Raw genomic sequence first — 25,921 nt, 5'->3', positions numbered from 1 at the left:
GAGCCGGTTGCTGAGGGGTAGGAACGTACCCACCTCGCCTGCTGTCACCCATCCCCAGAGGCCCTTGGCCATAAGCTGTGCTAACATAGCATGTAAAGCTCTTCGGCTGGTACCAGGCACATGTTAAGTTCATTACCTCTCTCAAGGGACAATATAGGACAGTTAGAAGGAAGCTGGGCTGGAGGGGCCAATTCACTTGCCTGTCCCATCAACTCTGAGCCAGCTCCACCAAGTGCTGTGGGCTCAACAGTCAGCCCCTGGCCTCAAGCTCAGACTTGAGTGGAGCCACTGGCCACACAAATGCACCTCAACTCGGAAAGAGACCAGGCTCGTAGGGTCAGGCCTCAGTGCACGAAGAGGAAGAAGGCCCTAACCAAGCATCAGCCCTGTTCAGGAGGAGAATTCCTGGCCTCTTTCACAGACAGAGGAGATCAGAGAAGTTGCCTTCCTCAGTTATACCGAAAGTAAACCCAAGCTTCTCTCTCCCCAGGATCTTTTTACTTAGTTATCAACCTAGTACCTACGGCTCTACCTGGGCAAAGGGCTGGTGCAGCCTCCTCTGTGCAGCCAAATTCGATCACGCCTGATCTTTCCTTCAGAAAGGGCTCTGCACTGGTTGCAAATTTGATCATGCCTGGATCCTTCCCCCAGAAAGAGCTCTGCACTGGTTGCGGGGGAGGGTGGAAAGAGGGAACTCCTCCCTCGATGCTTGGGAAGAGCCCATATCAGAAGCCCAGAAAGGCACTCCAGTTCCTGTGGCCCCTGGGCAGGATCCTGACATCCCATCTGAGAGGGACAAGTGCACAGGCCTGCTGGCTATGCGGTGGGACCAGCAGGTGGTGCCAGAGAGAGAGAGTCTCCCAAGTGCTGGGAGGCGGGGGAGGGGATGCAGGGGTGGGTGCACCTGCGGCCTGAGGGCTAGATTCCAAAACCCGCCCAGCCTGCAGTTTCCTGGAGGAATTACCAGTGAGAAAAGACCTAGCTAGTGCAGGAGCCATCCCAGGGAGGCTGCCTAGGTGGGGCCTCATTCTCTCCCCTGTGGTATCAGCTCCCCCACCTGGGGTCTAAGAGAGCTGACCACCAAAGACAGTCCGACTAGTTGACTAGCCATGGCGCCTGGGTGGCTCGGTCGGTGAAGCCTCCGACTTCAGCTCAGATCATATCAGATCATATCACATCACGGGTTCGAGCCCCACGTCAGGCTCCGTGCTGACAGCTCAAAGCCTGGAGCCCGCTTGGTTTCTGTGTCTCCCTCTCTCTCTGCCCCTCCCCTGCTCGTGCTCTGTCTCTCTCACTCTCAAAGACAAACATCAAAAAAAAAAAAAAAAAAAAAGTGCGACTAGTAAGACTTTGGGGTCACATTCCCATCAGCGTGACTGTTCCCTGCCTCAGTTTCCTCTCCACCTCACAGGTGAGGATAGTCTCTAGTAGCTACCTTGAGATTTCAGGGGTATCCACAATGCTCCCTTGTGACAGAGACTTGAGGCCCAAGGTTAGAATGCCCAGAAATGTTTAATTTGTCGGTTGCAGCACGGCGCTAAGGAACAACATGGTTGTCTCCAAGAGACTGAGGGGCAGGAGGGGACCGGAGAAGCAAGCCCTCCTGGGGGCTGGGCATGCAGGCTGCCTTTTTGGTTGGGGGCTGGGCCTCCGACCCCAGCCCCAGGAGACCCAAGGCTGTGTTGAAGAGGTTGATGGGGGTGGAACCATCGGTGATGAGCGTTGATTTCAGGCCCAGGCTCTGGAGCAGTTTCACCTTGAGGAGCAAGAGGGAAGAGTCAGTCCCCTGTTCCTTTTCTTGTCTCCTTGGCCACCACCCACACTTATCGCACTCTGCAGCTGTCACCCGAGCCATCCTCCTAGGATTAGTCACGGACAATAAGCGAGGTGTATCAGGGGAGACTGAAGGTTTCACCGGGGCTTAGAAGGCCTGAAAGACCCGGCCCCACTGTAGCTGCTTCCAGAAGCTCACCATTCCACCCTCGGTCGCGGCCGTTCAGTCCTTTCTGTTCCTTAAACGCACTGAGTTCTGTCGTCCTCGTGTCTTTGCACATGGAGCCTCTCCCAGGAAGCTCCCGTCAACTCTACATCGGCCTCAAGTATCCCCTCTTCAGAGGGACTCTCCCTAAACCAGCCAGCATCCCTGGCTCGACTTCCTTCAAAGCACTTGCCACGGACTGGGGTTCCACTTGATGACCATCCGCCCCAGGGGCTGCAGCTCCCTGCCGAAGCTAGCGCAGTGCCTGACAGAGGCCACCGTGCACAAGTTCTACAGGCCGGGACACGGGGACAGTTTCACCTCCTCTCCCCTCCGCCCCCAGCATCATCTTTCCAGATATGTCTGCCCCAGCTCTGCCTTCTTGGTTTCAAATATGGTCCCAACACACACATACACACACACACGCACACACACACCAGCCCCCTCCCCACTCTGACCTGCATCTCTGGCCCAGCCACAGCAAGGTCCCTGATGGTGCTGGGGCCCAAGGCCTCCGTCATCTGCTTGAACTTCTTCACCTCCACCTCCGCCAGCTGCTGGGCCTTGCTCACCTCCAGCTCCAGCTGGGCCCGGGCATAGACCAGTTCTAGTTCTCGCACTTTCCGTACCCGCTGGAGCTCAGCCTCCTGGAAGGGGGTGGGGGGAGAGAACGCAGCATTGTGTGGCCCCTGGGAACTGTCCCAGCAAGCCAGAGAGAACAGAGGCCAAAGGGATGGAACTGTAAATGGACAATTTGCCAGGTGACTCCTGGCCAGGCTGCCTTGTAGCTGGCGACTGGTGGGAGTCCTCAATCCAAGCCTTGGTTCTGCCATCTGTAAAATGGAGACAGTACCTGCCGCCTGAATGGGACTTCAGACATTAAATAAGACCGTGCGTGTAAGACACGTGCAGCACTTTGCACAAAGCTGGCCAACGTGTGAGTGCACATTACACAGAAGACAGAGGTCATCATGCCCGGAGGGGAAAGGTGGTTAAGCGAATAGACACAGGGCAAAGGACTTTATAAACCACGGAGTATTTAAATAGGGCTTTACATCGGGACACCTGGTCTCCCACTCCTCTCCAGGGCTGCAGTGATGGGGCCTCTTCCAGACCCCCTTCCACAGGCATCGCCCCCACTCACCGTCTCAATGGCCAAGGCTTCGGCTTTCAACTTGGCCTGTAGCACGGAGCCTTCTCCCTCGATGCGCAGGGCCTCAGCGCGGGACTCGGCCTCCGCCTTGGCGGTCCCCGTGCTCTCCACGGCAGTGCTGGAGGGGCGGCGGGGGTCAGGGGACGCCAGGAGGAAGCCCAGCCCTGCCCTCCTCCACCCTCACTTCTGGGCAGCAGAAGTCACACTTGTCTCAGTCCCTCCACCAGCTGCTTTCCAAGACCGGGCCCTCTTTTCCTCTGGTTCTCAACCCACCTCAGAGCCTCCAGCTCCAAGAGTTCGCGGCGAGCCTTTTCAGCTTCGGATTGGTCCAAGATCTTCTGCCTCTCAAGCCGGCCGCGGGCTTCTTGCTCAAGTCTCTGAGCCTCGTGCCTGGACGGGAGAGGGGACTGGGAAGATGCTGGCCATCTTCCAAGATGCGAGCCAGCTCTCCAAGGGCAGGGACCGCCAGTCTGCTGGGGGTGCCCGCGGGAAGCACTCAACGTGCCAACGGAAGAACGGCGTGCGCGCTAACAGCCTGGCATGATTGCAGGCACAGGGGAAGGGACGGACTTGTGACCCGAGGCCCCCGCTTCCACACAGCCCACCCTCCAGTGGGGAGAAACAAAGGGACGTGGTTGATTTCGGACAATGACAAGTTCCCTGAAAGTGGGTGACGGGACACCAAGCAGAGCGGGTGCTGCTTCAGTTGGGGCAGAAAGAACTGGGCTCTGCGAGGAGGTGAGCTTCGGGCTGAGGCCCAAGGAGGAGGCCGGCTGAAGCGCTCTAGGCGAAGAGCATTCTGGCCGGAGGGAACAGCCAGCGCAGAGGGCCCGAAGCGGGGAGCACGGCTGTGCATCTGAGGGGCAGAAAGGAGCTGGTGGGATTGGAGCACGTGAGCCTGGGAGAGGCTGGAAGGTGAGGTGGGGGAGGTAGGCCTGGATCCCCGGTGCCCGGAAGGACCACGGAACAAGTTTGCGTTCTAGCACAAGCAAGGTGAGAAGCCACAGGAGGGGGATGGCACCTAGTGGTAATTTTTTTTTTTTTACTTTTTTTTTTTTTTGAGAGAGAGAGAGAGAGAGAGAGTGAGAGAGAGAGAGAGAGAGAGAGAGAGAGAGAGAGAGAGAAGTCAGGAAGGGGCAGAGAGAGGAGACACGGAATCCAAAGCAGGCTCCAGGCTCCGAGCTGTCAGCACAGAGCCCGATGCGGGGCTCGAACTCACAGACCGTGAGATCATGACCTGAGCCGAAGTCGGACGCTTAACCAGCTGAGCCACCTGGGCGCCCTGTCCTAGTCGTATTCTTAAGTGGGCCATGCCATCTGCTAAGGGTGATCGCAGGCCGTCCGTAGGCAGGGGCGGGGGGAGGGCACCTTGTTACCCAGGTCGTGGCAGTGGGCCGAGGTAAGGACTCTGGAGAGGTCTGGCCCGCAGTGGGCACTGTGGGCAGTGGGGAAGCCCTGCCCCCAGGCCTCACTCACTTGGCAGCTGCCTCCTGGGAGTTGGTGGTGATCTCAATGGCCAGTTGGACGCTGCGCTGTAAGGCGTCCCGGGTCCTCTGGTCCACGGGCTCCACTGACTGCACGTCCACGCTGCTGACCACCAACCCGTTTTGGGGGAAGACGGCCCGGTCCCGGGGCTGGGGCAGAGCCCTGCCGTCAAGCCCCTTGGTTTCTGGGGTCTCAAAGCCAAAGACAGCAGTGCGAATAATGCGGGCAGAATTCTTATGGAAGTCATCGAAGGTGACGGAGGCCACGGCCCCCCGCACCCGGGACGCGATGGCCTTGCAGGCGTCACCCACGAAGTCAGGCACTGAGAAGAGCTTGGCTGTCTCCTGTGGGTCCTTCCGGTCCCTCAGCTCAAAGTGCCTGTGAACAGAGAGGCCCAGAACAGGGAAGCCATCTTCCTCCAGGAAACAGCAACTCTCGTCTTTGAAAAGGACTCCGGCCCCCACCCCCCGTCACTGGCCAGGGTCTCCCACGACAGAGAACGAGAATTGCTACCCACCATGGGCCCAGGTGAGAGACCATCTTATTCTCCCAGCCACCCTAGGAGATGGGGATGAGCACTATCCCCTTTTACAGATGAGGAAAGAGAGGCCCAGAGAGGTTAAGTGACAGGCCCAAAGTCACATCATATGTGGCAAACCAGAAAGGTGAACTCAGGCAGTGTGGCTCCAGGGTCTATGCTCTTAGCGACCATGCTGCAGAGCCCCCCCCGCCCCAGAGAGGTCAGCGCCCCCATCTGCCCCTGTCACAGTCCTGGCCACTCCGCCCAGAGGTGGGTGTGGTGGGGCACAGCCGCCGAATGGGACTCCCCTTCCCCCTCTCCGGTCACTGCCATTTGAGCTCTAACTACGTACAGGGCACTGTTCCAATTCTCACCGCATCCCTTCGACCTCCCCGTGAGGCTGACGGTTGTCACTCTCATTTTACAGATTGGGAGATGGAGGAAAGCACCGAGTCACTGGCCTAGGTCCACAGCTAGCAAACGGCAGGGCCGGGACCCAGGCAGCGAGCCCCAGAGCCTGTGCTTGGGGACATCTGCCCACTCGCACTGGGTGTGTCCAACCGACATTTTCACGACCTTGCAGTTATGTGGTTGGCTGAATGTGAGCCCAGCGCTGCGGGACCCAGGGCTCTTCCTCCCGGCTCCCCCGCCCCCCGGGCCGCACCAGCACCCCTGCCAAGCCCTCCCCACCCCTCACCAGTTGTAGGCGAGCTGCAGCTGCAGCCTGGCATGGTCTGCTGTTTCGATGGTGATGACGTCTGTGAAGAAGTCAGGCCCAAGCAGCAGGCAGAGAGCGCGGCGGGCGTGGGGACGCTTGGGCCTCCCGGCCGAAAGGGACAACACAGTGAACTGCTCCTCCGGACCCAGCGACACCAGCTCGGGCCCAAAGACCACACTGCAGAGGGAGCCGGGAGTCAGACACACGGAGAACCCCTCCCGCCTCGTCCCCCTCGCCCCCGGTGGCCCTTCCGGCCTCCCCCCTCCCCCCCAGTAGCCTCCCCAACTGCCCCCCCCCCCCCGATGGCCCCTCACCGAGCTCTCTTCTCTCTGTAGTCATACACCTGCACAGCAGCGTTGTGAGGGACCCGGTAGCTGACCACGCGGGTCTTGTTGCGGAGAGGGGAGGGCTGGGGGGTCTTGGGCATCTCCTTCACACCCCTGTCTGCCAGTGGGTCCTGCCCCTTGTTCAGCAGATCCTCCACCCCAGGAGGTAGCTCTTTCTCCCACAGGACTTCGTCCTGGGTCAGCATGTATGTGCTTCCAATCACAGCTCGTACCTTGAGAGAGAACGGGGAGGGATGTCACCCGGGAAGGGAAGGGGGAAGGACCCAGCCGGCAGCCCGGTGGTGGGGGAGGGTAGCTTGGCGCTGTGGCCAAACATGGTCTCTGGAACGAGGCTGTATTCAGATGCACCGGCTGCTAGCTCGGTCGTCTTGGGCGCACCCCTGCTTTGGTTCCTCATCCGCACAGGGTTGAGGAATGAATGACTTCTCAGATGTCTAGTGCTGAGAACTTGGCACGTGGTAAGGGCTTCAGAGGATTTCTTCTGGAACTTTCCTTCTGGGGGCAGCTTGGAGGGCATCGGAGGGACAGATGCCATCAATCCTAGGACCTAGGTAACATTCGCTAACACTTCCTAGGATTCTGAGCTCTACTTTCAGGTTGGCGTCTTAGAGAAAGAGGTTGGAGATGTGGTCCTAGGTCAGACCAAGGTCAAGGCTTCAGATTAGGGCGGTGGGGGGGGGGGTTGGCAAAGAGGAAAAATTCCACCTGGATAAGGGGATGGGGGAGGAATTTGGTTCTTGCTGTTCCCAGGCCACTCCCCAGTTAGATCTTTATGCTGGGGCCAGTTCTGCAGTGGAGACAGAGTCCCCGTCCTTAAACCTGGCTCATCTTCTCCCTGGGGAGCTTCTCAAGTTTGCACTTCGCTATTTACGACAAAGGGAAGGCAGATACTCCACGGAATGCCGGCCTGCTCGGATGCCACCACCAAGGCTGTCGAAGTCTCCTCCCCCATCTCCACCACGCACCTGTCCCTGTCAGCCCCGAGCAGGCCACCACCGTGGCCGCACAACAGTAAGGGTGCCCATCCCTCAGCTGTTACCCTTCCAGTCTTGATATCCTGCACGTAGATGCCCTCATTCTCGTCCAGAGGGATGGCCTGACGTTCTTCTACCACCTCTACCTTGGCAGAGGGCACGTACTCCAGGGGCCCGCGGATGAGCCAGTTGTCCCCAGCCTGGTGGGAGACCTTCTCCTCCTCTTCTCCCTCCTCCAGGGGTTGCAGGGCCCTCAGCAGCAGCCCCTGCTGCTCTGACAGCACATATATATCCTGGATGCCTCGCTCCAGCCTCTCTCCAGGCTGGAGGAAAAAAGACTTCTCGCCCTAGTGGAAAGACATGGGGTTAGAAGCGGTTGCCACCCAGAGTTGTGACTGCCTCTGATAGCGCCTCTTTTGGTTCCTGTGGCCACAGGCTTGTGATGAGGACAGGAGCCCCAAAAGACCCTCCTGACGTTCCCACCGTAATACAGCGAAGCATTATCGGGACCATGAGGCTCTTGACAAATGCCCACAGATCTCGTCCGGTCAAACCGCCCTTGATAAATCCTGTAAACCGTCAGGACCTGGACCCTCACAAGCTCAACCGTTAAGAATAAACCTCTTGGAGGGCCTGGGTGGCTCAGTCTCTAAAGCGTCCAACCCCCCCCCCCTTTTTTTTTTTTTTTTAATTCATTTTTGGGAGAGACAGAGCATGAGTGGGGGAGGGGCAGAGACAGAGGGAGACACAGAATCCGAAGCAGGCTCCAGGCTCCGAGCTGTCAGCACAGAGCCCGACACGGGGCTCAAACTCACTAACTGCGAGATCGTGACCTGAGCTAAAATCAGACGCCCAACTGACTGAGCCACCCAGGTAAGTGTCCAACCCTTGATTTCAGGGCAGGTCGTGATCTCATGGTTTGGGAGTTTTGAGCCCCGCATCTGGCTCTGTGCTGACAGTGTGGAGCCTGCTTGGGATTCTCTCTCTCTCCCTCCCTCCCTCCCTCCCTCCCTCCCTCCTCACCACCCCCGGCCCTCCCATGCACTCTCTCTCTCTCTTTTTCAAAACTAAACATTAAAAAAAAAAAGCTTAAAAAAAAATAAGGATGACCCTCTTGTTGCTCATTTCTCCCATGCGTTGTTTTCTTGGGATGGTGTCGTCCGGACATTGGCAAACTCAGTTTCTGGGCCAAATCTGGCCACTATTATTATTTTTTAACCATCTATTTGAGATATAATCTATATACCATACAATTTTTCCGGTTAAAGTCTACAATTCAGTTGTTTTGGCATATCCACAGAGTTGTCCGATCATCTCTAGGATCTAATCCCAGGGTTTTCATCACCCTGAAAAACTCATTAGCAGTTCCTCTCTGTCCATCCCTACCCCCTCTAACCACTAATCTATTTTCTATCACTACGGATTTACCCATTTGGGACATTTTGTATAAACGGAACCACACAGGGGTGCGTGGCTGCCGCAGTCAGTTGAGTATCCAGCTCTTGATTTCAGCTCAGGTCGTGATCTCAAGGTCATGGGATCAAGCCCCACATCGGGCTCTGCACTAAGTGTGGAGCCTGCTTGGGATCCTCTCTCTCTCTCTCTCTCTCTCTCTCCTCTCTCTCTGCCCCTCCCCCCCAAAAACCTACATTTTGAAAAGTAAAATAAATGGAATTAAACAATTCCAAGTACTAGCTGAAATACTAATGTAGTTTTTTTAAATGTTTATTTGTTTTTGAGAGAGAGAGAGAGACAGAACGTGAGTGAGGGAGGGGCAGAGAGAGGGAGACACAGAATCCGAAGCAGGCTCCAGGCTCTGAGCTGTCAGCACAGAGCCCGATGTGGGGCTCAAACTCACGAGCTGTGAGATCACGACCTGAGCTGAAGTCGGACGCTCAGCCGACTGAGCCACCCAGGCGCCCTGAATGCTGATCATTAGCACACGAGCATCCGTACGTGCTTATTTCCTTTTATAGCTGAAGGATATTCCATTGTGTGGATACGCCTCAATTTGTGATCTGTTCATCCACTGCTAGACATTTGGGCTATTTCGGGAAGTAAAATGTTATGGGAACACAGAGGCACTCATTCATTTACAAGCTGTCTATGCTTTTGCTCCAACAGTACAGTGGAATGTGCTCCCAAAGCCCAAAGTATCTACGATCTGGCCCTTTACAGAAAAGTGTGTCGATCCCTGGTAGTCCCATGTATAGTTAAGAGAGGGGTGAGGTGGGGTGGGGAGAAGCATAAACCAAGAGGTTTGTTTTATGCAAGATGACAAGGTTTCCAGAACAGCAGGCACGGATGGGACCCGGGAGGTGCTCCCAGAAGAAACTGTGTGGGGGGTGCCTGGGTGGCGCAGTCGGTTAAGCGTCCGACTTCAGCCAGGTCACGATCTCGCGGTCCGTGAGTTCGAGCCCCGCGTCAGGCTCTGGGCTGATGGCTCGGAGCCTGGAGCCTGTTTCCGATTCTGTGTCTCCCTCTCTCTCTGACCCTCCCCCGTTCATGCTCTGTCTCTCTCTGTCCCAAAAATAAATAAAAAAACGTTGAAAAAAAAAAAAAGAAGAAACTGTGTGGAAACTGAAGTTGGGGGCCACCAGGGAGATCAGGGGGACTCTGTCTCAAAAGATAGAACTAGACGTGCAAGGACACAGAGGGAGCCAGAACGAGCTTGGTGCTTCTAGAACATGTACCTGGGGTGGGAGGAGGGAAGGAAGAGGTCCGAGGGCCTCCACTCAAGGGCATTCACCCTCCCAGAGCAGAGCTCCAGGTGAAATGGAGGCACTCACCTTGACCACACGCTTCTGCCCCAGCTGGTTCTTGCCATCCGGGCCCACTGGGTCGAGAATCACACAGTAGTTGTGGGGGCCCAAGGTGGTGATGGGCACGACCCCCAGCACCTCCTCGTAGACATCTGGCACATGGGCCTCCGTGTCCTGCACGGTCACCAGCCACTCCTCCCCCGTGCGACGGGTCACTCCTCTCAAGTCTCGGAAGTTCTGCCGAGCCCGGAGGTGCAGGGCCGTCTGTAGGACAAGAGGTCGGGGCATTTGGGGAAACCGATCTCCAAGTTCCTCAGGGGACCTGGGAGCCCCACTGGCCACTAAGTGCTCCCAGGCCTGACTGCCAGTCTCCACCAACCCAGGAGGGCATTTTAACCCTCTCAGAGGACTCAGGATACCCCTCAGGTATCTGACCTCTGCAGTTTTCTTTTAGTGGCCTTAGAAATATTGCTTCTCTTTCACATTCATGTCCTCTGCCACTATTCTCTGCCACCCAGAGTGATCCCTACCCCAGGGTCCCTTAACCCCCCAGAGCACAGACCTTTTCTGTGAGGATCACGGCGTCCACCAAATCCAGAACCTCCTCAAACACTCCCGGGAGATATGCCCCCACGGAACGCACCAGCCATTCTTCCCCTGGGTCGGGTGAAGGGTGGGGGTTGGGGGGAGGGAGAAGCCATGTCAACATGACAGCAGGGTCAGGGGAAAGCCTGCACAGGGGGGTTAGGGAAAGCAGCAGTGGGCAGCCCCCAAAAGCTTATAAGAGAGATCCCAGGGAAGAACTTCCTCCCAGGCTGCTAGTGGCCATCCCCAACCCTGTGGGCAGAGCACGGCCTGTCCGACCCATCAGCACCCCTTATCGACCCCACCTGTCACCCTCTCCTTGCCGTCCCGGTCCCAGCACTCCTTGCGGGCCCTCAGCCGCAGGGCCTGGTTCTGCCTGATGACTGTGGCCTGGATAATCTCCAGGACCTCCACCTCCTTCTGGGGGATATATGTGCCTGGGGAGGGGAGAAGAGGCTGGAGGTGAGCAGGTATCAGAGCTATAGTGGGAAGGCCAGGAGCCTCTGACCTGGACTCCGGCCAACGGAAGGAACTTACCAGGTCCTTCAAATAGCCACTCATCTCCGGCCACCACCTTCTCTCCATTCTTATCCTCAAAATCCAGCAACGCCTTAAGATGGAGGGCAGTGTTGGGCATAACCACCTGCAGTGGAGTGATGTCCTGACAAGGGAAGAAGGGAGGTCATGGGACATCCAGTACTGTGACTCCAGGAGTCACGCCCAATACCTTGGAGGTCAGAGTCCGCAGCATCCATCTTTATAGGTCCCCCCAAAAGCTGCCAAGTGGAATGCACAAGGTAGGGGTAGTCCCAAAGCCATCTGACCTGAAGAACTAAAACAGCTGACCGAGCAAGAGGAAGCCACTACCAATGAGCCAAGAACACACGATCCTCTGTAGGAAGTGCTTAGAAGCAGTTCTGAATTAGAAACCTAGGTTGGGAAACTGGGACACACCTCAAGGCCTAGTATGCCCCGGGGAAGTGCGGAAAGTAAGGAAGTGGGAAGCCTGGACGGCTGTAACAGGCATGCTTTGGCACGTGGCTTTGTCATCAGGGTCGCTTCATGGTCACAAGATGGCCACCGTGCTCCAGCCATCACGTCTCTTTTCATCAGGAAGGGGGACCTGGCAACAAGCATCCAAACCTTTTAGAGGTTTGTAGAAAGGTTTCTAAGAGTAGAACTTCACTTGGTCTTTGATCTGAGGGAGGCAGGAAAGGAGAGAAAGAGGCTCAGAGAGGCTGGAAGAGATATGCCCAAGGTCACACAACTAGTGATGAACGGGATCCGGACTTGAACCTCAGTCTTTAGTGAAGCTTAGCTGCCTGCCGCTCCTTTCTCTGACCAGAGTGACCCAGCACGGAAAGGTCGAGCAGCTCTACTCTCTCCCCACTGACCACACACTGGGTTGGAGGCAGGCGAGCCCTTCCTTGTGCATCTTCAATGGGCACAGCACCTGGCTGATTGCGGTAGGGGCAGGCTACACACACACACACACACACACACACACACACACCCATCTTCCTGGATTGGAAGTGTCCAGCAGGTGATAAGACAGATACAGACCCCTGTCTCCAAGTACACCATGGACAGTGTCAAGGGACAGAGGTTGCAAAAACCTAGGGCACATCAGGAAAAGCCCTCTGGGAGTAGCATTTGAGCAGGGGCTCAAAGGAAGAGCTGGCTTTTGATATAAAGGTGCAGGAAGAGGAGAAAGTGAGATTTCTGGAGGGATCGTGGGGGTTTTTCACCTCCCACATCTACTCTATCATCATTTTCTCCCTGTTCTGCTGAAAGCTGCATCTACCTTTATCGCTGCCATTCCCCTCACCTAAGTCACCATCTCTTGCCTGGATAATGGAAAGATCCTCCTAATCTGTCTCCTGGCGGCCACCCTGGTCTCCTTCCTGTCTGTCCCCCACACCACTGCAGGCTTCCAGCTCAGGTGACTAGGTACCCAGTAGTATCGCCACATAAGATTGGGAATGCGGGAGAAGAGCAGATTTGGGGGGAAGGGAAAGTGTCGGGTTTGGATGTCCAGTAGGAAGTGGCAGCGGGACATCCAGGAGAGAGCCTCCCACAGGCAGCTAGGGGCTCACAGGTCAGCAGCTCCCAGCGATGGTACAGGGGTGGATGTCTAACATAGACGAAGTGGTCAAGGCCACGGGAGCATGAGAGGGCTCACAGGAGGTTCAGGACAGAATCTGAAGGCAGAGGGCAGGAGAGGAGAGGGAGACATCGAAGAAGATGGAAAGAGATATCCACAGAGTAAAACAGGAAGATAAGTTTTAGCGGGGGGTCGGGTGGAGGGGAAAAAAAGACAAGTTGTTTTTTTTTTTTAAGTGTTTATTTTGAGAGAGAGAGAGAGAGAGAGAGAGTGAGCAGGGGAGGGGCAGAGAGAGATGGAGACAGAGAATCTCAAGCAGAATCCACGCCCTTAGCGCAGAGCCCAATGCGGGGCTTGAACTAATGAACTATGAGATCGTGAGCTGAGCCAAAATAAAAAATCAGACACTCAACCAAGGGAGCCACTCCAAAAAGACAAGTTTTAATAACAGGGCAGGTCAACAATGGTTGTGGCTAAGAAGACCCGTGAGACACAGAATGTCCACCCAGGTTAGGAATTAGGAGTTGGGAGGCCTTGGAGCCTTGTGAAAGCAAGTTCAGTGGAGGTGGGGGGTGGGGGCAGGGGCCAGATGTAGGGGCTTGTGAGGAAATGGGGCAGAGGACATCAAGCAGTTATCAAAGGGTAAGTATGAAAGGAAAGCAGCAGCAGTAAATAGCTAGAAACTGGATTTATATATAGGGCCCTCATAAAAGTTCCTACTTTTAAATTTAAATTTCAGGGGCGCCTGGGTGGCTGAGTCGGTTGAGCGTCCGACTTCAGCTCAGGTCATGATCCCGCAGTTTGTGGGTTCGAGCCCCGCGTTGGGCTCTGCGCTGACAGCTCAGAGCCTGGAGCCTGCTTCGGATTCTGTGTCTCCTTCTCTCTCTGCCCCTCCCCCACTTGTGCTCTGTCTCTCAAAAATAAATAAATGTAAAAAAATTTCACATGCGTATCCTGGGACCCAGCAATTCTTAATAGTTTCTACTCTTAAAGAACAGCAAACACTATACGTGCCTGGTTGGCTTAAGTTGGTAGAACATGGAACTCAATCTCAAGGTTGTAAGTTCAAGCCTCAGGTTGGGTGCAGAGATTACTTAAAATCTTTCTTTCTTTTTTTTTGTTTTTTTTTACATTTATTTATTTATTTTTGAGAGAAAGAGTACAAGTGGGGAGGGGCAGAGAGAGGAGACAGAATTCAAAGCAGGCTCCGGACTCAGCTGTCAGCACAGAGCCCAACACGGGGCTCGAACTCAGAAACTGTGAGATCATGACCTGAGCCGAAGTTGGACGCTTAACTGACAGAGCCACTCAGGCGCCCCTAAAAATAAAATCTTGAGGGGCCCTGATGGCCAGTTAAGCGTCCGACTTTGGCTCAGGTCATGATCTCACGGCTCCTGGGTTCGAGCCCCACATCGGGCTCTGTGCTGACAGCTCAGAGCCCAGGGCCTGCTTTGGATTCTGTGTCTCCCTCTCTTTCTCTGCTCCTCCCCCACTCACACTCTGTCTCTCAAGAATGAATAAACATTAAAAAAATTTTTAATTAAAAAAAATCTTGAAAAAATGTTTTTAAACACACACACACACACACACACACACACACACACACACAAACAGCAAACAGGAACATGAACAAAGACACACAGACAAGGATACTCGTCTCAACACTGTTTTTCCTTATAAATCGGAAACACCATGAATGATACTCAACAGGAAAATGGCTGAGCTTTTAGCATCATCTGGAATTACATAGAACAAATGAGACTTACATAACAATATGCAGAAGCTCATTCAAAATACACTGGCAAGTGACAATGTGATAGCTTTATGCAAATAGGTTATAGTTGATATGATTTTTTTTGTTTTTTTACACATACTTATGTTAATGCATAAACATATCTGGAAGCACAGACCCTGAATGGATGACAGTAGAGGGCTCTGGCGAATGGCGAGTAGAGATTGGGGGCAGAAGTCACGAAGGACCTTACAGCCTTCTGGATGTATTCTTTAGAATGAAAGCTTCTGCAAGTAAGCCTTTAAGGACAGAGAAGGATGGAAGAGACAGAGCATATTTATTGGCCAAGAGAAAGGCAGCAGTAGTGGGGAAATTAAAGACAGAGGAAAGAGAAGCTCCAGGTGGGGTTACAGGTTAAGTGTTGGACTTCGGCTCAGGTCATGACCTCATTCATGTTCAGGACTTCGAGCCCCCCATCGGGTTCCACGCTGATGACGCGGCACCTGCTTGGGATTCTCTCTCTCCCTCTCTCAAAATAAATAAATAAACTTAAAAAAGATAGAAGTATATAAACTTACCCAAGGAGGTGAAAGACCTGTACCCTGAAACTACAAGACATTGATGAAAGAAATTAAAGGAGACACAAATGGAAAGACATTTTACTCTCATGGATTAGAAGAATATTGTTAAAACGTCCATACTGCCCAAAGCAATCTACAGATTTCATGAAATCCCTATCAAAATACCAACAGCATTTTTCAGAGAACTAGAACAATCCCAAAATCTGTATGGAACCACAAAAGACCCAGAATAACCAAAGCCATCTTGAAAAAGAAAAACAAAGCTGGAGGTAACACTATTCCAGATTTCAAGTTCTATTACAAAGCTGTAGTGATCATGACAATATGGTCCTGGGGCAAAAATAAACATAGATCAATGGAACAGAATAGAAAGCTACAATTATAGGGTCAATTAATCTTTGGTAAAGGAGGCAAGAGAATGCAATGGGAAAAAGTCTTTTCAACAAATGGTGCTGGGAAAACTGGACAGTTACATGCAAAAAAAAAAAAAAAATGCAAGGGTACCGCTTTCTTACACCATACCCAAAAGTTAACTGAAAATGGATTAAGGATCTGAATGTGAGACCTGAAACCATAAAAATCCTAGAAAAGAGCACAGACAGTAATGTCTCTGACATTGACCATAGCAACATATTTCTAGGTATGGTCTCCTGAGCAAGAGAGATAAAGCAAGAACAACCTATTGGGACTACATCAAAATAAAAAGCTTCTGCACAGCCAAGGAAATAACCGACAAAACTAAGACAACCTACAGAATGGGAGAGACATATCCATAAAGGGTTAGAGTATCCAAAATATATAAAGAACTTACACAACTCAACATCAAAAAATAATCTAAATTAAAACAGACAGAAGACATGAATAGACACTTCCCCAAAGACATCCAGATGGCCAAAAGATACATGAAAAGATGCTCAACAGGACTCATTATCAGGGAAATGCAAATCAAAACCACAAGAAGATATCCCCTCATACCTGTCAGAATGGCTCAAATAAAAAACACATGAAACAATAAGTGTTGGCGAGGGTGTGGAGAAAAAAAGAAATCCTTGTGTACTGTTGGTGGGAATGCAAACTGGTGCAGCCACTGTGGAAAACAGGATGGAGGCTTTGCAAAAAATTCAAAATAGATCTACCGTATGATCCAGTCATCACCCTAAGGGGTATTTACCCAAAGAATGTGAAAACACTAATTCGAAAGGATATATGCACCCCTTTGTTTATTTCAGCGTTATTTACAATAGCCAAATGGTGGAAGCCCAAGTGTCCATCAACAGAAGAAAGGATAAAGAAGATGTGGTATATACACACAATGGAATATTACGCAGCCATAACAATAATGAAATCTCGCCATTTGCAACAGCATGGATGGAGCTGGAGAGCATAATGGGAAGAAGCGAAGTAAGTTAGAGACAGACATACCGTATGATTTCACTCATATGTGGAATTTAAGAAACAAGTGAATAAAGGGAAAAATAGACAAACCAAGAAACAGACTCTAACTACAGAGAACAAACAAACTCTGTTACCGGAGGGGAGGTGGAGGGGGATGGGTGAACTAGGTGAAGGGGGTAAAGAGTACACTTATCCTGATGAGCACTGAGTAAGCATATGGCATTGTATGGCACACCCAAGCCTAATACTGTAGGTTAATTACACTGGGATTAAAATAAAATAAAATTAAAAAGAGACAGAAGGATAAGCCAGGTTCCCGGGGCCACCTGATGGAGGCCCCAACAGGTAGAAAGGAGATGAGCACAGAGATAAAATAAGGGAAGGGAATGCAGACCCAGATCCTGCCAGATGGCCTGGACTTCTAAGTATGTGGCGAAGTTGTTTAAGAATGAGTGGGGCACCCAGGTGGCTCAGTACGTCAAGCATCTTACTCTTGATTTCGGCTTAGGTCATGATCTCATGGTTCGTGGGTTTGAGCCGAGCCCTGAGTCGGGCTCAGGGCTGACATCGTGGAGCCTACTTGGGATTCCCTCTCTCCCTCGCTCTCCGCTCCTCCCCCACTCGTATGTGCTCTCTCTCAAAATAAATAAACTTTAAAGGGCTTCTTAAAGGGGCACCTCGGTGGCGCAATTGGTTGAGTGTCTAACTTTGGCTCAGGTCAGGATCTTGCCGTTTGTGAGTTCAAGCCCCACATTGGGCTGTCAGCACAGAGCTGGCTTCGGGTCCTCTTTCCCTTTCTGTCTCCACTCCTCCCCAACTCATGCACACGCAGGCGCTCTCAACATTAAAAAAATTAAAATAAAATGTTGGTGGCTCAGTCGGTTGAGCGTCCGACTTCGGCTCAGGTCATGATCTCACAGTTTGTGAGTTTGAGCCCCGCGTCAGGCTCTGTGCAGACAGCTTGGAGCCTGGAGCCTGCTTCAGATTCTGTGTCTCCCTCTCTCTCTCTGCCCCTGCCGAGCTTGCACTCTGTCTTTCCCTCTCTCAGAAATAAATAAACATTAAAAAAAAATTAAAAAAAAAAATAAAATAAAATGCTACTAAAAAATAGGATAGAAAATAGGAAGGGAGTGGAAAATGATAAATATTTAGAGGCATGCAGAAAAAAAGTGGAGAGAAAGCTGGTTAGGAAGGAAGAGAACCACTGAACAGAGCTGGCCTGGAAATGAGCCACTTGACCCATCAGCTACTTGTAATACTGTCATCTTTGTGGATCTGTCCCCATGGCCAGGAAGCCCCTCCTGGGTATGAGGACAGGAAGGACAGGTTGGGGTCACAGCAATCCAGGACCGGCTTTGGCCACAGGTCCTGCACATAAGAGACTGTTAAGATGACAACCTCCAGTTGGTGTAGGAAAGAGACCAGGAAGAGAATCTGAGGGACAGAAGACGGAATGAAAAGCCCTGAGGGGTCATGACAACTGAGGAGGCGGGGATTGAGTTTCCAAGGTGGGGGAGGTGGGAGAATAACCAGGTCCCGAGTGGACTGGCACCAGGAGGGGCTGCAGCAGAACAGAAGAATTGAGGTCAAGAAGGCCAAGTCATTGACAAGGTTATCACAAGGACATTAGTGAGGCTCCCATGAGTCAGAAGGGGAGGGGGAGGGAGGCCTGAGGCAGGCACCTTCTCAGTGGAGACCAGAAGGGAAGAGGTGTGGGCAGAGAGGGAGGAAAAGGAACGGCTCCATGACATTGGGCTCCAAAGAGGGAGAGGCCCTGTCCTCCTGGCCTGGAGGATGTGGGGTTTGAGAGAAAGAGCTGCTGTGGGCTGGGGAACCTAGGGAGCTTTCAACACTGCCCACCCCCCGCCCCCCCAACCACTCCCCACCCAGAGAGGGACTGAGCTGATCCGAGGTAGGACCTGGGTATGGGGGATTTTCAGGCCAGGGCCTGAGGGCCACGTAAACGAGGGCCAGGCCACAAGCGCAGGCCTGTGATGCCTTCCTGAGGAATGGTCACCAGTCTCCGAGCCCAAACTCATCTCGTCCACCATTGCGGTCACTGTCCACCAGACTGCCCAACAGTCTGGCACCGTTTGAGTGGATGAAATGCTCACACTTGGCATAATTGTTTAGCACCAGAGTGGTCGGGAGCTTCTAGCAGGCTCCAGAGCCTGGAAGGTCAGGAGGGGAGATGGGCTGACATCTCTCAAAGGAGGGGCGGGTCTGCTGTGGGCATGCGAGGAGGAAGGAAGGAAGCAGTAATTCTGTCCTTGGGGAGAACCTGCAAATGTTGGCCCCACCCCCTCCCACAGCCCCAGTTTGTTTTCCCTCCAGAAGGCAGGGCAGAGCCCTAGGACAAGGCGGCAGAACAGGCAGAATGATTATAGAGGAAGCAAGCCAGGTACCTTTTCCAGCACCTCCCCTGGGTACAGGGGGAAGGGGTCCTGGGCCAGCCGGATCTCTAGGTCAGCGTGGCGGAGCCGTACTTGCCCTGTGACGTCGAACAGCACCAAGCCCTGGGGATCCCGGGACACCGGGTTGGCCACTGTGCAGTAGTGGCGTGGGGGGACAGTCACCATGCGCATGGGGGCAAACAGGACCCTGTAGAAGGGTGAGAAGCAGTGTGAGGACCTGGGGGTCCCTGTTCTCATTTCTGAAGGAGACAGTGAATGGGAGAGAAAGCGTCACCCAACCCAGGGCCAATCCTGCCTGGGAACAGGAAGGAGATGGACGGTCATGCCAGCCAGACTAACAGGCACCCCACGGCACAGTCCCAACACCAACCTCTCATTGTCCTGCCGGATGTAAGTCTTTGGCCCGACCTCCACGCGGGACACGTTGCTGTTCTGGTCCAGCACATGGATGTAGTGGTATGGGGGGATGCGGATGATGGACTCTTCGGTTGCCATGGTGACTCCTGAGCCCAGGGCAGCAGGGGGATAGACAGGTGGGGAGAAGATCCAACAAGATGAGCACAGGGGGCCGGCACGGGGCGGCACGAGCCGGAGGACTGGCTGGAGATGGGGGAGTGGGCCTGTCCTCCTCCAGCTCGGATTATTTCACCCTTTTGAGCCCCACGCCAGCCGCTTCCTCTGTTCTCCCCACCCAGGGCACACAGCCCATCCAGACCTCATCCCTGCCGAGACCTGCTTGACACAATTAACCGCGGAAGCCCAGGTTGTTCTCTGCCCATTCCTTTCCCTCCCCAAGCTGCCTGCAGCACCGGAAGGGGCTTTAGATGAAAACTCTGGAGGTGCCGGAGGCGGCCTTCACCAGCAGAGCAGAAGCAGTGACTGGGTGGCTCCCCGGCTCCTCCAGACACAGGCTCGTTTATTTCAGGGGATCCCGGGACCCAGCTGTATTGCAATGGTAGCCCACAGCCTAAGAGTATTTACACTATCTTTGCACCCATGCCCCCCACACACATTTTAAGCAATCTGGGATGAACTGTTCAGACACGGGCCACCTCTCAAGGGAGGGATCCCTGGCGGAAATGGTGCTCCCATAGAGTCAGCTGGGTTGCAAACCCCAACCAAATTAGTCCTTTTCTCCCCAGTTCTCTCTGGTCTGTGGTCACTCTTGGTTTCCTGTGTTTGCAGGTAGGGGTGGGTGGGAAGGGAAAGGGAATGAACAAGTGCGTCTCTCACCCACCCCCATCCTACCTGCTTCTGAATCCTGGGTGGTTCAGGAAGGTCATGCCTCCTGCCTGAACCCCCATCCCTGCCTCCAGCAGGCCTTGGACTTTGGACGATACATCCCTTGGGGTCACACAGAGGGAACCAAGTTTATTAGACAACTCAAAGCCCTGCCCTCTGAGACTTTGGTCAGGCCATTTTGAAGCCACCAGCAGAAAAGGAGGGACACTTCATCTGCCCCACCATTCAACTAACTTCTAACCTGAGAAGCGGGAGCGAGGACGGAGTGGCTGAGCACAGGAGAAACAGGCTGAAGCCCCAAAATTGCAGAAGCCAGGGAAAGGCACAAGAATTCTACTTAACCTACACACTCTGTAAAATTTTTATTTATTTTTTTGCTTAGCAATTGTGAGTTTCCACAACCTCCTGATTCCTGCTTCTCTTGAAGAATTAGGAGCTACACCCTGCATTTCCACCTAGCAAAACTGGCTAGAGTCAAGTCACAGCTGCTGCCTATAGATGTGACACCCCCCCACCGCCCAGGCCCGCCTGCCCCCTCCCCGCCAATCGTGCACTTACCACAATCCCCACGTGCTGTTCCTGTTGTCTTCTACCTAGGCTGCTGCACTCAACGTCACCTGCCTGGCTCCTGCTTAAGTCTCTAACTCAGCATCATCTAGTAGAACCTTCTGTAATGATGGATATATTCTAAATCTGGATTCTTTGGACTGGTCACAGGCGGCTACTGAATACTTGCAATGTGACCAGGGGAACTGAGGAACTAAATATTAAATTTCCATCAAGGTGGCCAAATAAGGTTGGTCAGTCCCACATTACAGTGTACCTCCAAGTAGCTGAGTCCCAGGTAGGGACTATGGATCATTAGAGGCCGCGCAGCAAATCAGTGGGCTGAGAATCCCCATGGAATGCTTGGTCCTGTCCTTCTCTGGTGGCAGCCATGGGACAGTGGTTAGGGGCACAGATTCAGCCAGACTGCCCGGTCTTACGGTTCTGATTCCCTGCCTTGTACTGTTTCTTTAACATCTTACCTCATTTTGAAAGGTTACAGTTTTCACCTGTCTTCCTGGTACACTTTCCACATCAAAAGAATGTTCTGCTCTCTATCTTGCAACTTTGTATGGGATTTGACCTCGATACTTTTTTGTTGCTCTGGTTTATGTGAAGTTAATTCCCCGGGACTTGTAGGAGTGGCTTTTCTGACGTCAGGGCTCCCTCTTCTGTTGTTTTCAGGCAGTGTTTGAAAATACAGGGGCTGCCTTTCTGCTTTCCTTGATCTGTTCTCCTCCCCACTCTTATCTTGACCTTCTCTTTCCTTCCTCCCTACTGCCCAGTCTCTCTCTGCTGTGCTTCCAAAGTGGCTTCCTGAGGAAGCCCCCAAAGAGCCCCCAGGAGCCGGAAGTACCTGCATCCCTTACTGGATGGGGTAACTTCAGACGAGTCCATTGCCCTCCCTATACCCGTTTCCTGGCCTGTAAACTGTGAACGGATAGGGCATCTACCCGAGTTATGAGGACTGAGGTAATCATAAAGTACTTGGAACAGAGCCCGACCCTTCAGAAGCACTATGCTACTTATTGCTGAGGCAGGAATAGCCTGAGGCCCAGCTCCCTTAATCAGTTAGGGGATGTGGCCTAAGGATTAAGGATGAGGGATGAGACCCCCTCACCCACCCGGCCTTAACCCCCCTTGCTGAGTGGTCAGAAAGCTGGCAAGTCTTGTGTCGCCCCAGCTGTGGGGCTAGAATGGCAGCAAAGAAGGGGCATCTGAAGGCTAAGTGAAGCCTTTGCCAGGTTCTCTGCAGGGTAGAAGCCTGGCCAGGAAGCCAGATGGGGGAGAGGAAGGGCTAGGGCTATAAGCGGAGGTGTGGACAGGGCTCCGTGAGGCACCCCCTAGGGAAGATCTGAACTCTAGAAGGCCATGCAAGGGCTGGGAAGCAGGCCCCAGGAACAGCCTCCAATGACTCCTTTTTGGACAATCCCCCACTCCCTATGGCTGAGGCCTCTCCACCATCTGTCATCCCAGCTGGGCCCAGTCAGGGGGGCTGAGAGCCTCACCCAGCTCAGTGACTCAGCTGAGAATCATCCTTATAGCTGATCTGGCTGGGCTTCTGCCTTGTTCCAAAGCCAAGCCCTTGTTTCAGTACTGGGACCCTATCTTATCCCCCCTGACTGCCCACTACCATACCCTAAAGCTGTGCCTTCCACCTAGACCACCTGCTGTTCACCCCAGAACAGACTTTGCTCTTATCCTCTTGCTATCTGTAAAAAGAAGCCTCCACGTATGACCTCTCCAGGGAGCCAGGGAAACCACTTGACTCAGGCAGCTTGTTTGTGACAAGTCCCAGATTTACACTTTTGGGGTGTACCAGATGACATGGATAGTCAGAACATTGTCTTTCCAATAAGGCAGGCCCCTCAAAAAACAATGGTTAAGGATGATGTTGGCCTTTGGAAGGTCTTGCCTAGACCTTGGGGCTGGCCCCGGCACTCCAAATCCACTCATCCCCTCCCCTTCGGGGCCTGCTTCCAGGATCGGCCCCCTAGTCTGCTCTCTGCATACATGCCCAGCTTGGTCTGATCACACTTCCCCCAGATGTCATGAGCTTCCTGCAGGAACCCGTCAGCTGTTGCCCAAAGTCTCAGACACTGCACCACACCCACGAAGAAGGGGGGCGGGTAGTGGGTGGAAGGGCAGAGAACAAAACCTGTAGGCAGAAGCTGCTTCATCCGCTAGTTAAGACGCAGCTATAGACCAGTGTCTTGGCTCCAAAGGAAACTTACACTACAGCAAAACTCAATGAGCCTCTCTGGTCACTACCTGTCAGAGATCTTCAGGGTCAACTGTGAGTGCCTGGCACAGTGACTCAAACAGATGTCTGAGTGACCAGCTTTATGGTGTACTGGTCTGTAGTGAGCGACATCGGCATCACCTGAAGCTTGTTAGTAAGGGGGCTTCTCAGGCCCCACTCAAGAGCTGCTGAATCAGCCGGCATTTTAACCAGATCCCTCGTGATTTGGGCACATATTAAAGTACCAGCAACTCCGGCCTCAAGCAGCCACTCTCAGTCCTGGCTGTACTTGAGAGTCACCTGGAAGTCTTCGAAAAGCACTGATCTCTGGGGATTCTGACCTCAGTGGCCTGAGGTGGGGTGCAGACATGGCTAGATTTAAAATCTCTCCCACTGACCCTGATACACACAGCAAAGATTGAGCTCGGTCAATCTGGGGCCACTTGCTAGCTCTGAGCCTTAGTCTCCTAGACCGAGAAATGGAAAGGAAGGACTATTTCCTGGGCCTAAAGAGATTAGTGACTACAGGATGGCTCTAGGGCACAGGAGCTCAGAGGGTGGCTGGGAGGAGGGAGAATAAAATGAGCTCAGATTACAGACTGCTCAAGGGCAGGGCATTTCGTTCAGCCTGGTCCATGGCAGGTCCAAGGAGCCCCCAAGCAGACCTGAAGCTGGAGGGGAAGTCAGTGACTCAGCCTGCCACCATCCTCCCTATCAAGTTCAGGTTTAGGGAAATGTACAGGACGCTCAACATACACAGGGGCTCATCGTTGCCGTTTCCCTGTGTAAACATTCTAGTTTTTGGAGAATGCAAGAGTCACATTACTCAGGGACTGCTCAGAGGCTGTTTATTTACCAGCTTCCCAGTTTAGGGAGATTATTTCCTACTATAGGGGGACTAGAGTGGAAATTCAAGAATTTGTCTCCCACCAAACAGGTTTAAGAGCAGCTTTTTGGGAACTTTTCTTCCTAGGAAAGTGTTCTCTGAGCTCCAGCTCAACTACCTTGTGGGAGGAGGAGCAGCTTGGTGGCCTCACTGGGGACAGAACAGTTCTGCCAGCTCAGGATGCTCCTCGCCCTATCTTCACCCTACTTCCTGGATGCTGCCAATTAATGCCACTCATTGAAGATGAAGGTCGTCCAGTTGAGAAGTGACCCAGGAACCAGGCTTCAGAACCCCTGATCTAGATCAATGTTTTCTAAACTTGCTCCATCACAGGAACCAGCTGAGAGTGTTGCTCCTGTTCATCTGATTCCCAGGCCTCATCCAGCCCCACCACACCAAAGTTTCCAGGAGACTCTAGAATGTGTGTCTTTGGCAAGAGTCCCCCAAATAACAGCTCCCACTTATTAGGAACTTAAACTGTGCCAGGCATTGTGTTAAGGACCTTTAATTCATTCATTTAATCCTCACAAGAACCTAGATTAGTTAGCAACATCACTCAGGATCACGCAATGATCAAAGGACAGAGCCAGAACTCAGCCTGGGATCGCTGCTGCAGAGCTCCCAAACCAGGAAGCACAGAACAAGAACTTAGGACCCGGGTGGGGCAGATTATTCTCTGGGAGACAGGGTCAATGGCACTTCACAGCCGAGCATTTTCTGCAAGGGGAGGGGGGCTGGGGGGGAGGGAACTCCTCCATCCAACAAGGAGGCCAGAGTCACTTTGGAGCCCTCAGGCTGTCCCTGGGCCATCCACTCAGGGTGGCTGCTCTATTGGCTGGCTACTCCAGAGAGCTGCCCCACCCAGAAAGCTTCACCCGGGGTCAGGCTGGGTGCCCTGTTTGCCGAGGGCAGAAACAGGCAGAAGTTTCCAGGGAGCCCACTGACTGGCACCCCATGTAACAGCCAGCTTTCCCCCCTCACAACCCAGGGGACCACCCAGGCGTGAAACAGACAACACAGGGGACATCTGCCTCAGTTACCATCTCCCACCCCCATACTTCACTCCTGAGAGCCAGCTCTAAGATCCCCATAATCACAGACTGGCGGGTCCAAATGAGTTTCCTGTTTCTTGATTTCAGCCCCCACCCCCCCACACCCCCCAAAAAGAGAAAATGAGAGAGCCTTGCTCAGCAACCCCCAAGCCTTCTAGAAGTCAAGCCTACCTTGAGATGGCTTTGCTAACCACCTCCCAAATGGCCTGCTAGGATCACGGTCAGCATAGCCTTAAGTGAGGCTGTGGGAAATCCTCAACATTTGGCACAGATGAAGGATCTCAGTGTGTGGGGGGCGGGAATCACATTCTAAAAGCTCAGAGAGGACAGGCCAGAGCCGAAGTCCTTAGGAGGAGGAGGCAGAGGCCTACAGCAGGGACCCAGGAGAGAGTGTGAATGGACCCAACTTGCCTCTGCCCTAACTTCTGATGTGGGAGCCTGAAGTCAAGAGGCCTTCGATTTGGGGGGTGGGGGAGTATTCGCAAGGTAACAAGTTGATCTACGTTTACTTCAAAAGACAAAAAAAAAAAAAAAAAAAAAAAAAAAATCCAGCAAGGAAAGCAAAACCTCCCATGGCCAAGCCTCTACCCACCTTCTTCCTCCTCCGGTTCAGAGATGTCTTACCTGCCCTGGCAGAAGCAAGGCCTTAGAAGGCAGGACGGGGCTAGGCGAGCCTTAAGGGACACAAGGTCCCACCAACTGTTTGGGGGCTTTGGGACCTGTACGAAGTACACCCAGAAGGAGTGCTGCCTGCCCCAGACCCCTCAGAGGGGGAAACTCCCAGGCCCAGCCCTAGGGATCACTTCCCGGCAGGGCCGGCACTCAGGGGTGGGGCCTGGCCATTTAAAGGGCCCTCGCAGCTGGTTCTCTCTTCCTCCTCTGGGCGGCTTCTACTGCAGCTGAAGGCACTGCAGCCTCTTGGCTCTCTCGCTGAGGTCCCACCTCAGAGCCAGCCAGCAGTGCTGGAATGAGACCGGGAAGGGTCAGAGGGGCAGGTGCCGAGTTCACCTCTGCCCCACGTGACTTTCATTTCCCAATCTGGCTGAATATGTTTCTGCCACCCCACAACTGTTTGGGCTCCTGCTGCAGCCCAGCCCCTAAGAGAAGATAACTTTGTGTTTTTTATTTTAGATTCAGAAAAGTCAACCCAGGTTCTCCAAAGAGATGTTCACCATAAAACGTAAATACACACATGTCCTCCTTCT

At 53.2% G+C, this 25,921-nt stretch overlaps 1 protein-coding gene across 4 annotated transcripts; it reads right to left on the bottom strand.

The window, feature by feature from the left end:
• Positions 1-1,493: 1,493 nt before the first annotated feature.
• On the bottom strand, positions 1,494-25,815 carry MVP (major vault protein). 4 transcript variants are annotated; one of them, XM_058711224.1, is made up of 15 exons: positions 25,309-25,815; positions 19,119-19,251; positions 18,740-18,935; positions 11,060-11,183; positions 10,828-10,959; positions 10,500-10,594; positions 9,965-10,201; positions 7,241-7,522; positions 6,169-6,413; positions 5,834-6,031; positions 4,608-4,994; positions 3,405-3,521; positions 3,123-3,249; positions 2,437-2,625; positions 1,494-1,756 (listed from the first exon to the last, which is right to left on the bottom strand). In XM_058711224.1, exons 2-15 carry the CDS (start codon positions 19,241-19,243, stop codon positions 1,538-1,540), a joined length of 2,673 nt encoding a protein of 890 aa, XP_058567207.1. In that variant the 5' UTR covers positions 19,244-19,251; positions 25,309-25,815; the 3' UTR covers positions 1,494-1,537. The 4 variants fall into 4 exon arrangements, with proteins under 4 accessions (XP_058567207.1, XP_058567209.1, XP_058567210.1 ...); XM_058711226.1 differs by having other exon boundaries at positions 25,341-25,815; XM_058711227.1 differs by lacking the exon at positions 25,309-25,815 and adding an exon at positions 24,888-25,253.
• Between the last annotated feature and the right edge of the window lie 106 nt (positions 25,816-25,921).

Source organism: Neofelis nebulosa, chromosome 18 (genome assembly GCF_028018385.1).
Source record: "Neofelis nebulosa isolate mNeoNeb1 chromosome 18, mNeoNeb1.pri, whole genome shotgun sequence".
Taxonomy (NCBI): domain Eukaryota; kingdom Metazoa; phylum Chordata; class Mammalia; order Carnivora; family Felidae; genus Neofelis; species Neofelis nebulosa.
The sequence above is the reverse complement of the archived record's forward strand: the minus strand, read 5'-3'. Positions and strand labels throughout refer to the sequence as shown.

Excerpts from the sequence above, each read along its gene's own strand:
- MVP (XM_058711224.1), bottom strand. The coding sequence starts at position 19,243 with ATGGCAACCGAAGAGTCCATCATCCGCATCCCCCCATACCACTACATC. Across the intron at positions 10,595-10,827 it reads CGGCAAGGAGAGGGTGACAG|GGGAAGAATGGCTGGTGCGT; the intron begins GTGGGGTCGATA and ends CACCCGACCCAG. Across the intron at positions 3,250-3,404 it reads TTGGAGCTGGAGGCTCTGAG|CACTGCCGTGGAGAGCACGG; the intron begins GTGGGTTGAGAA and ends CCGCCCCTCCAG.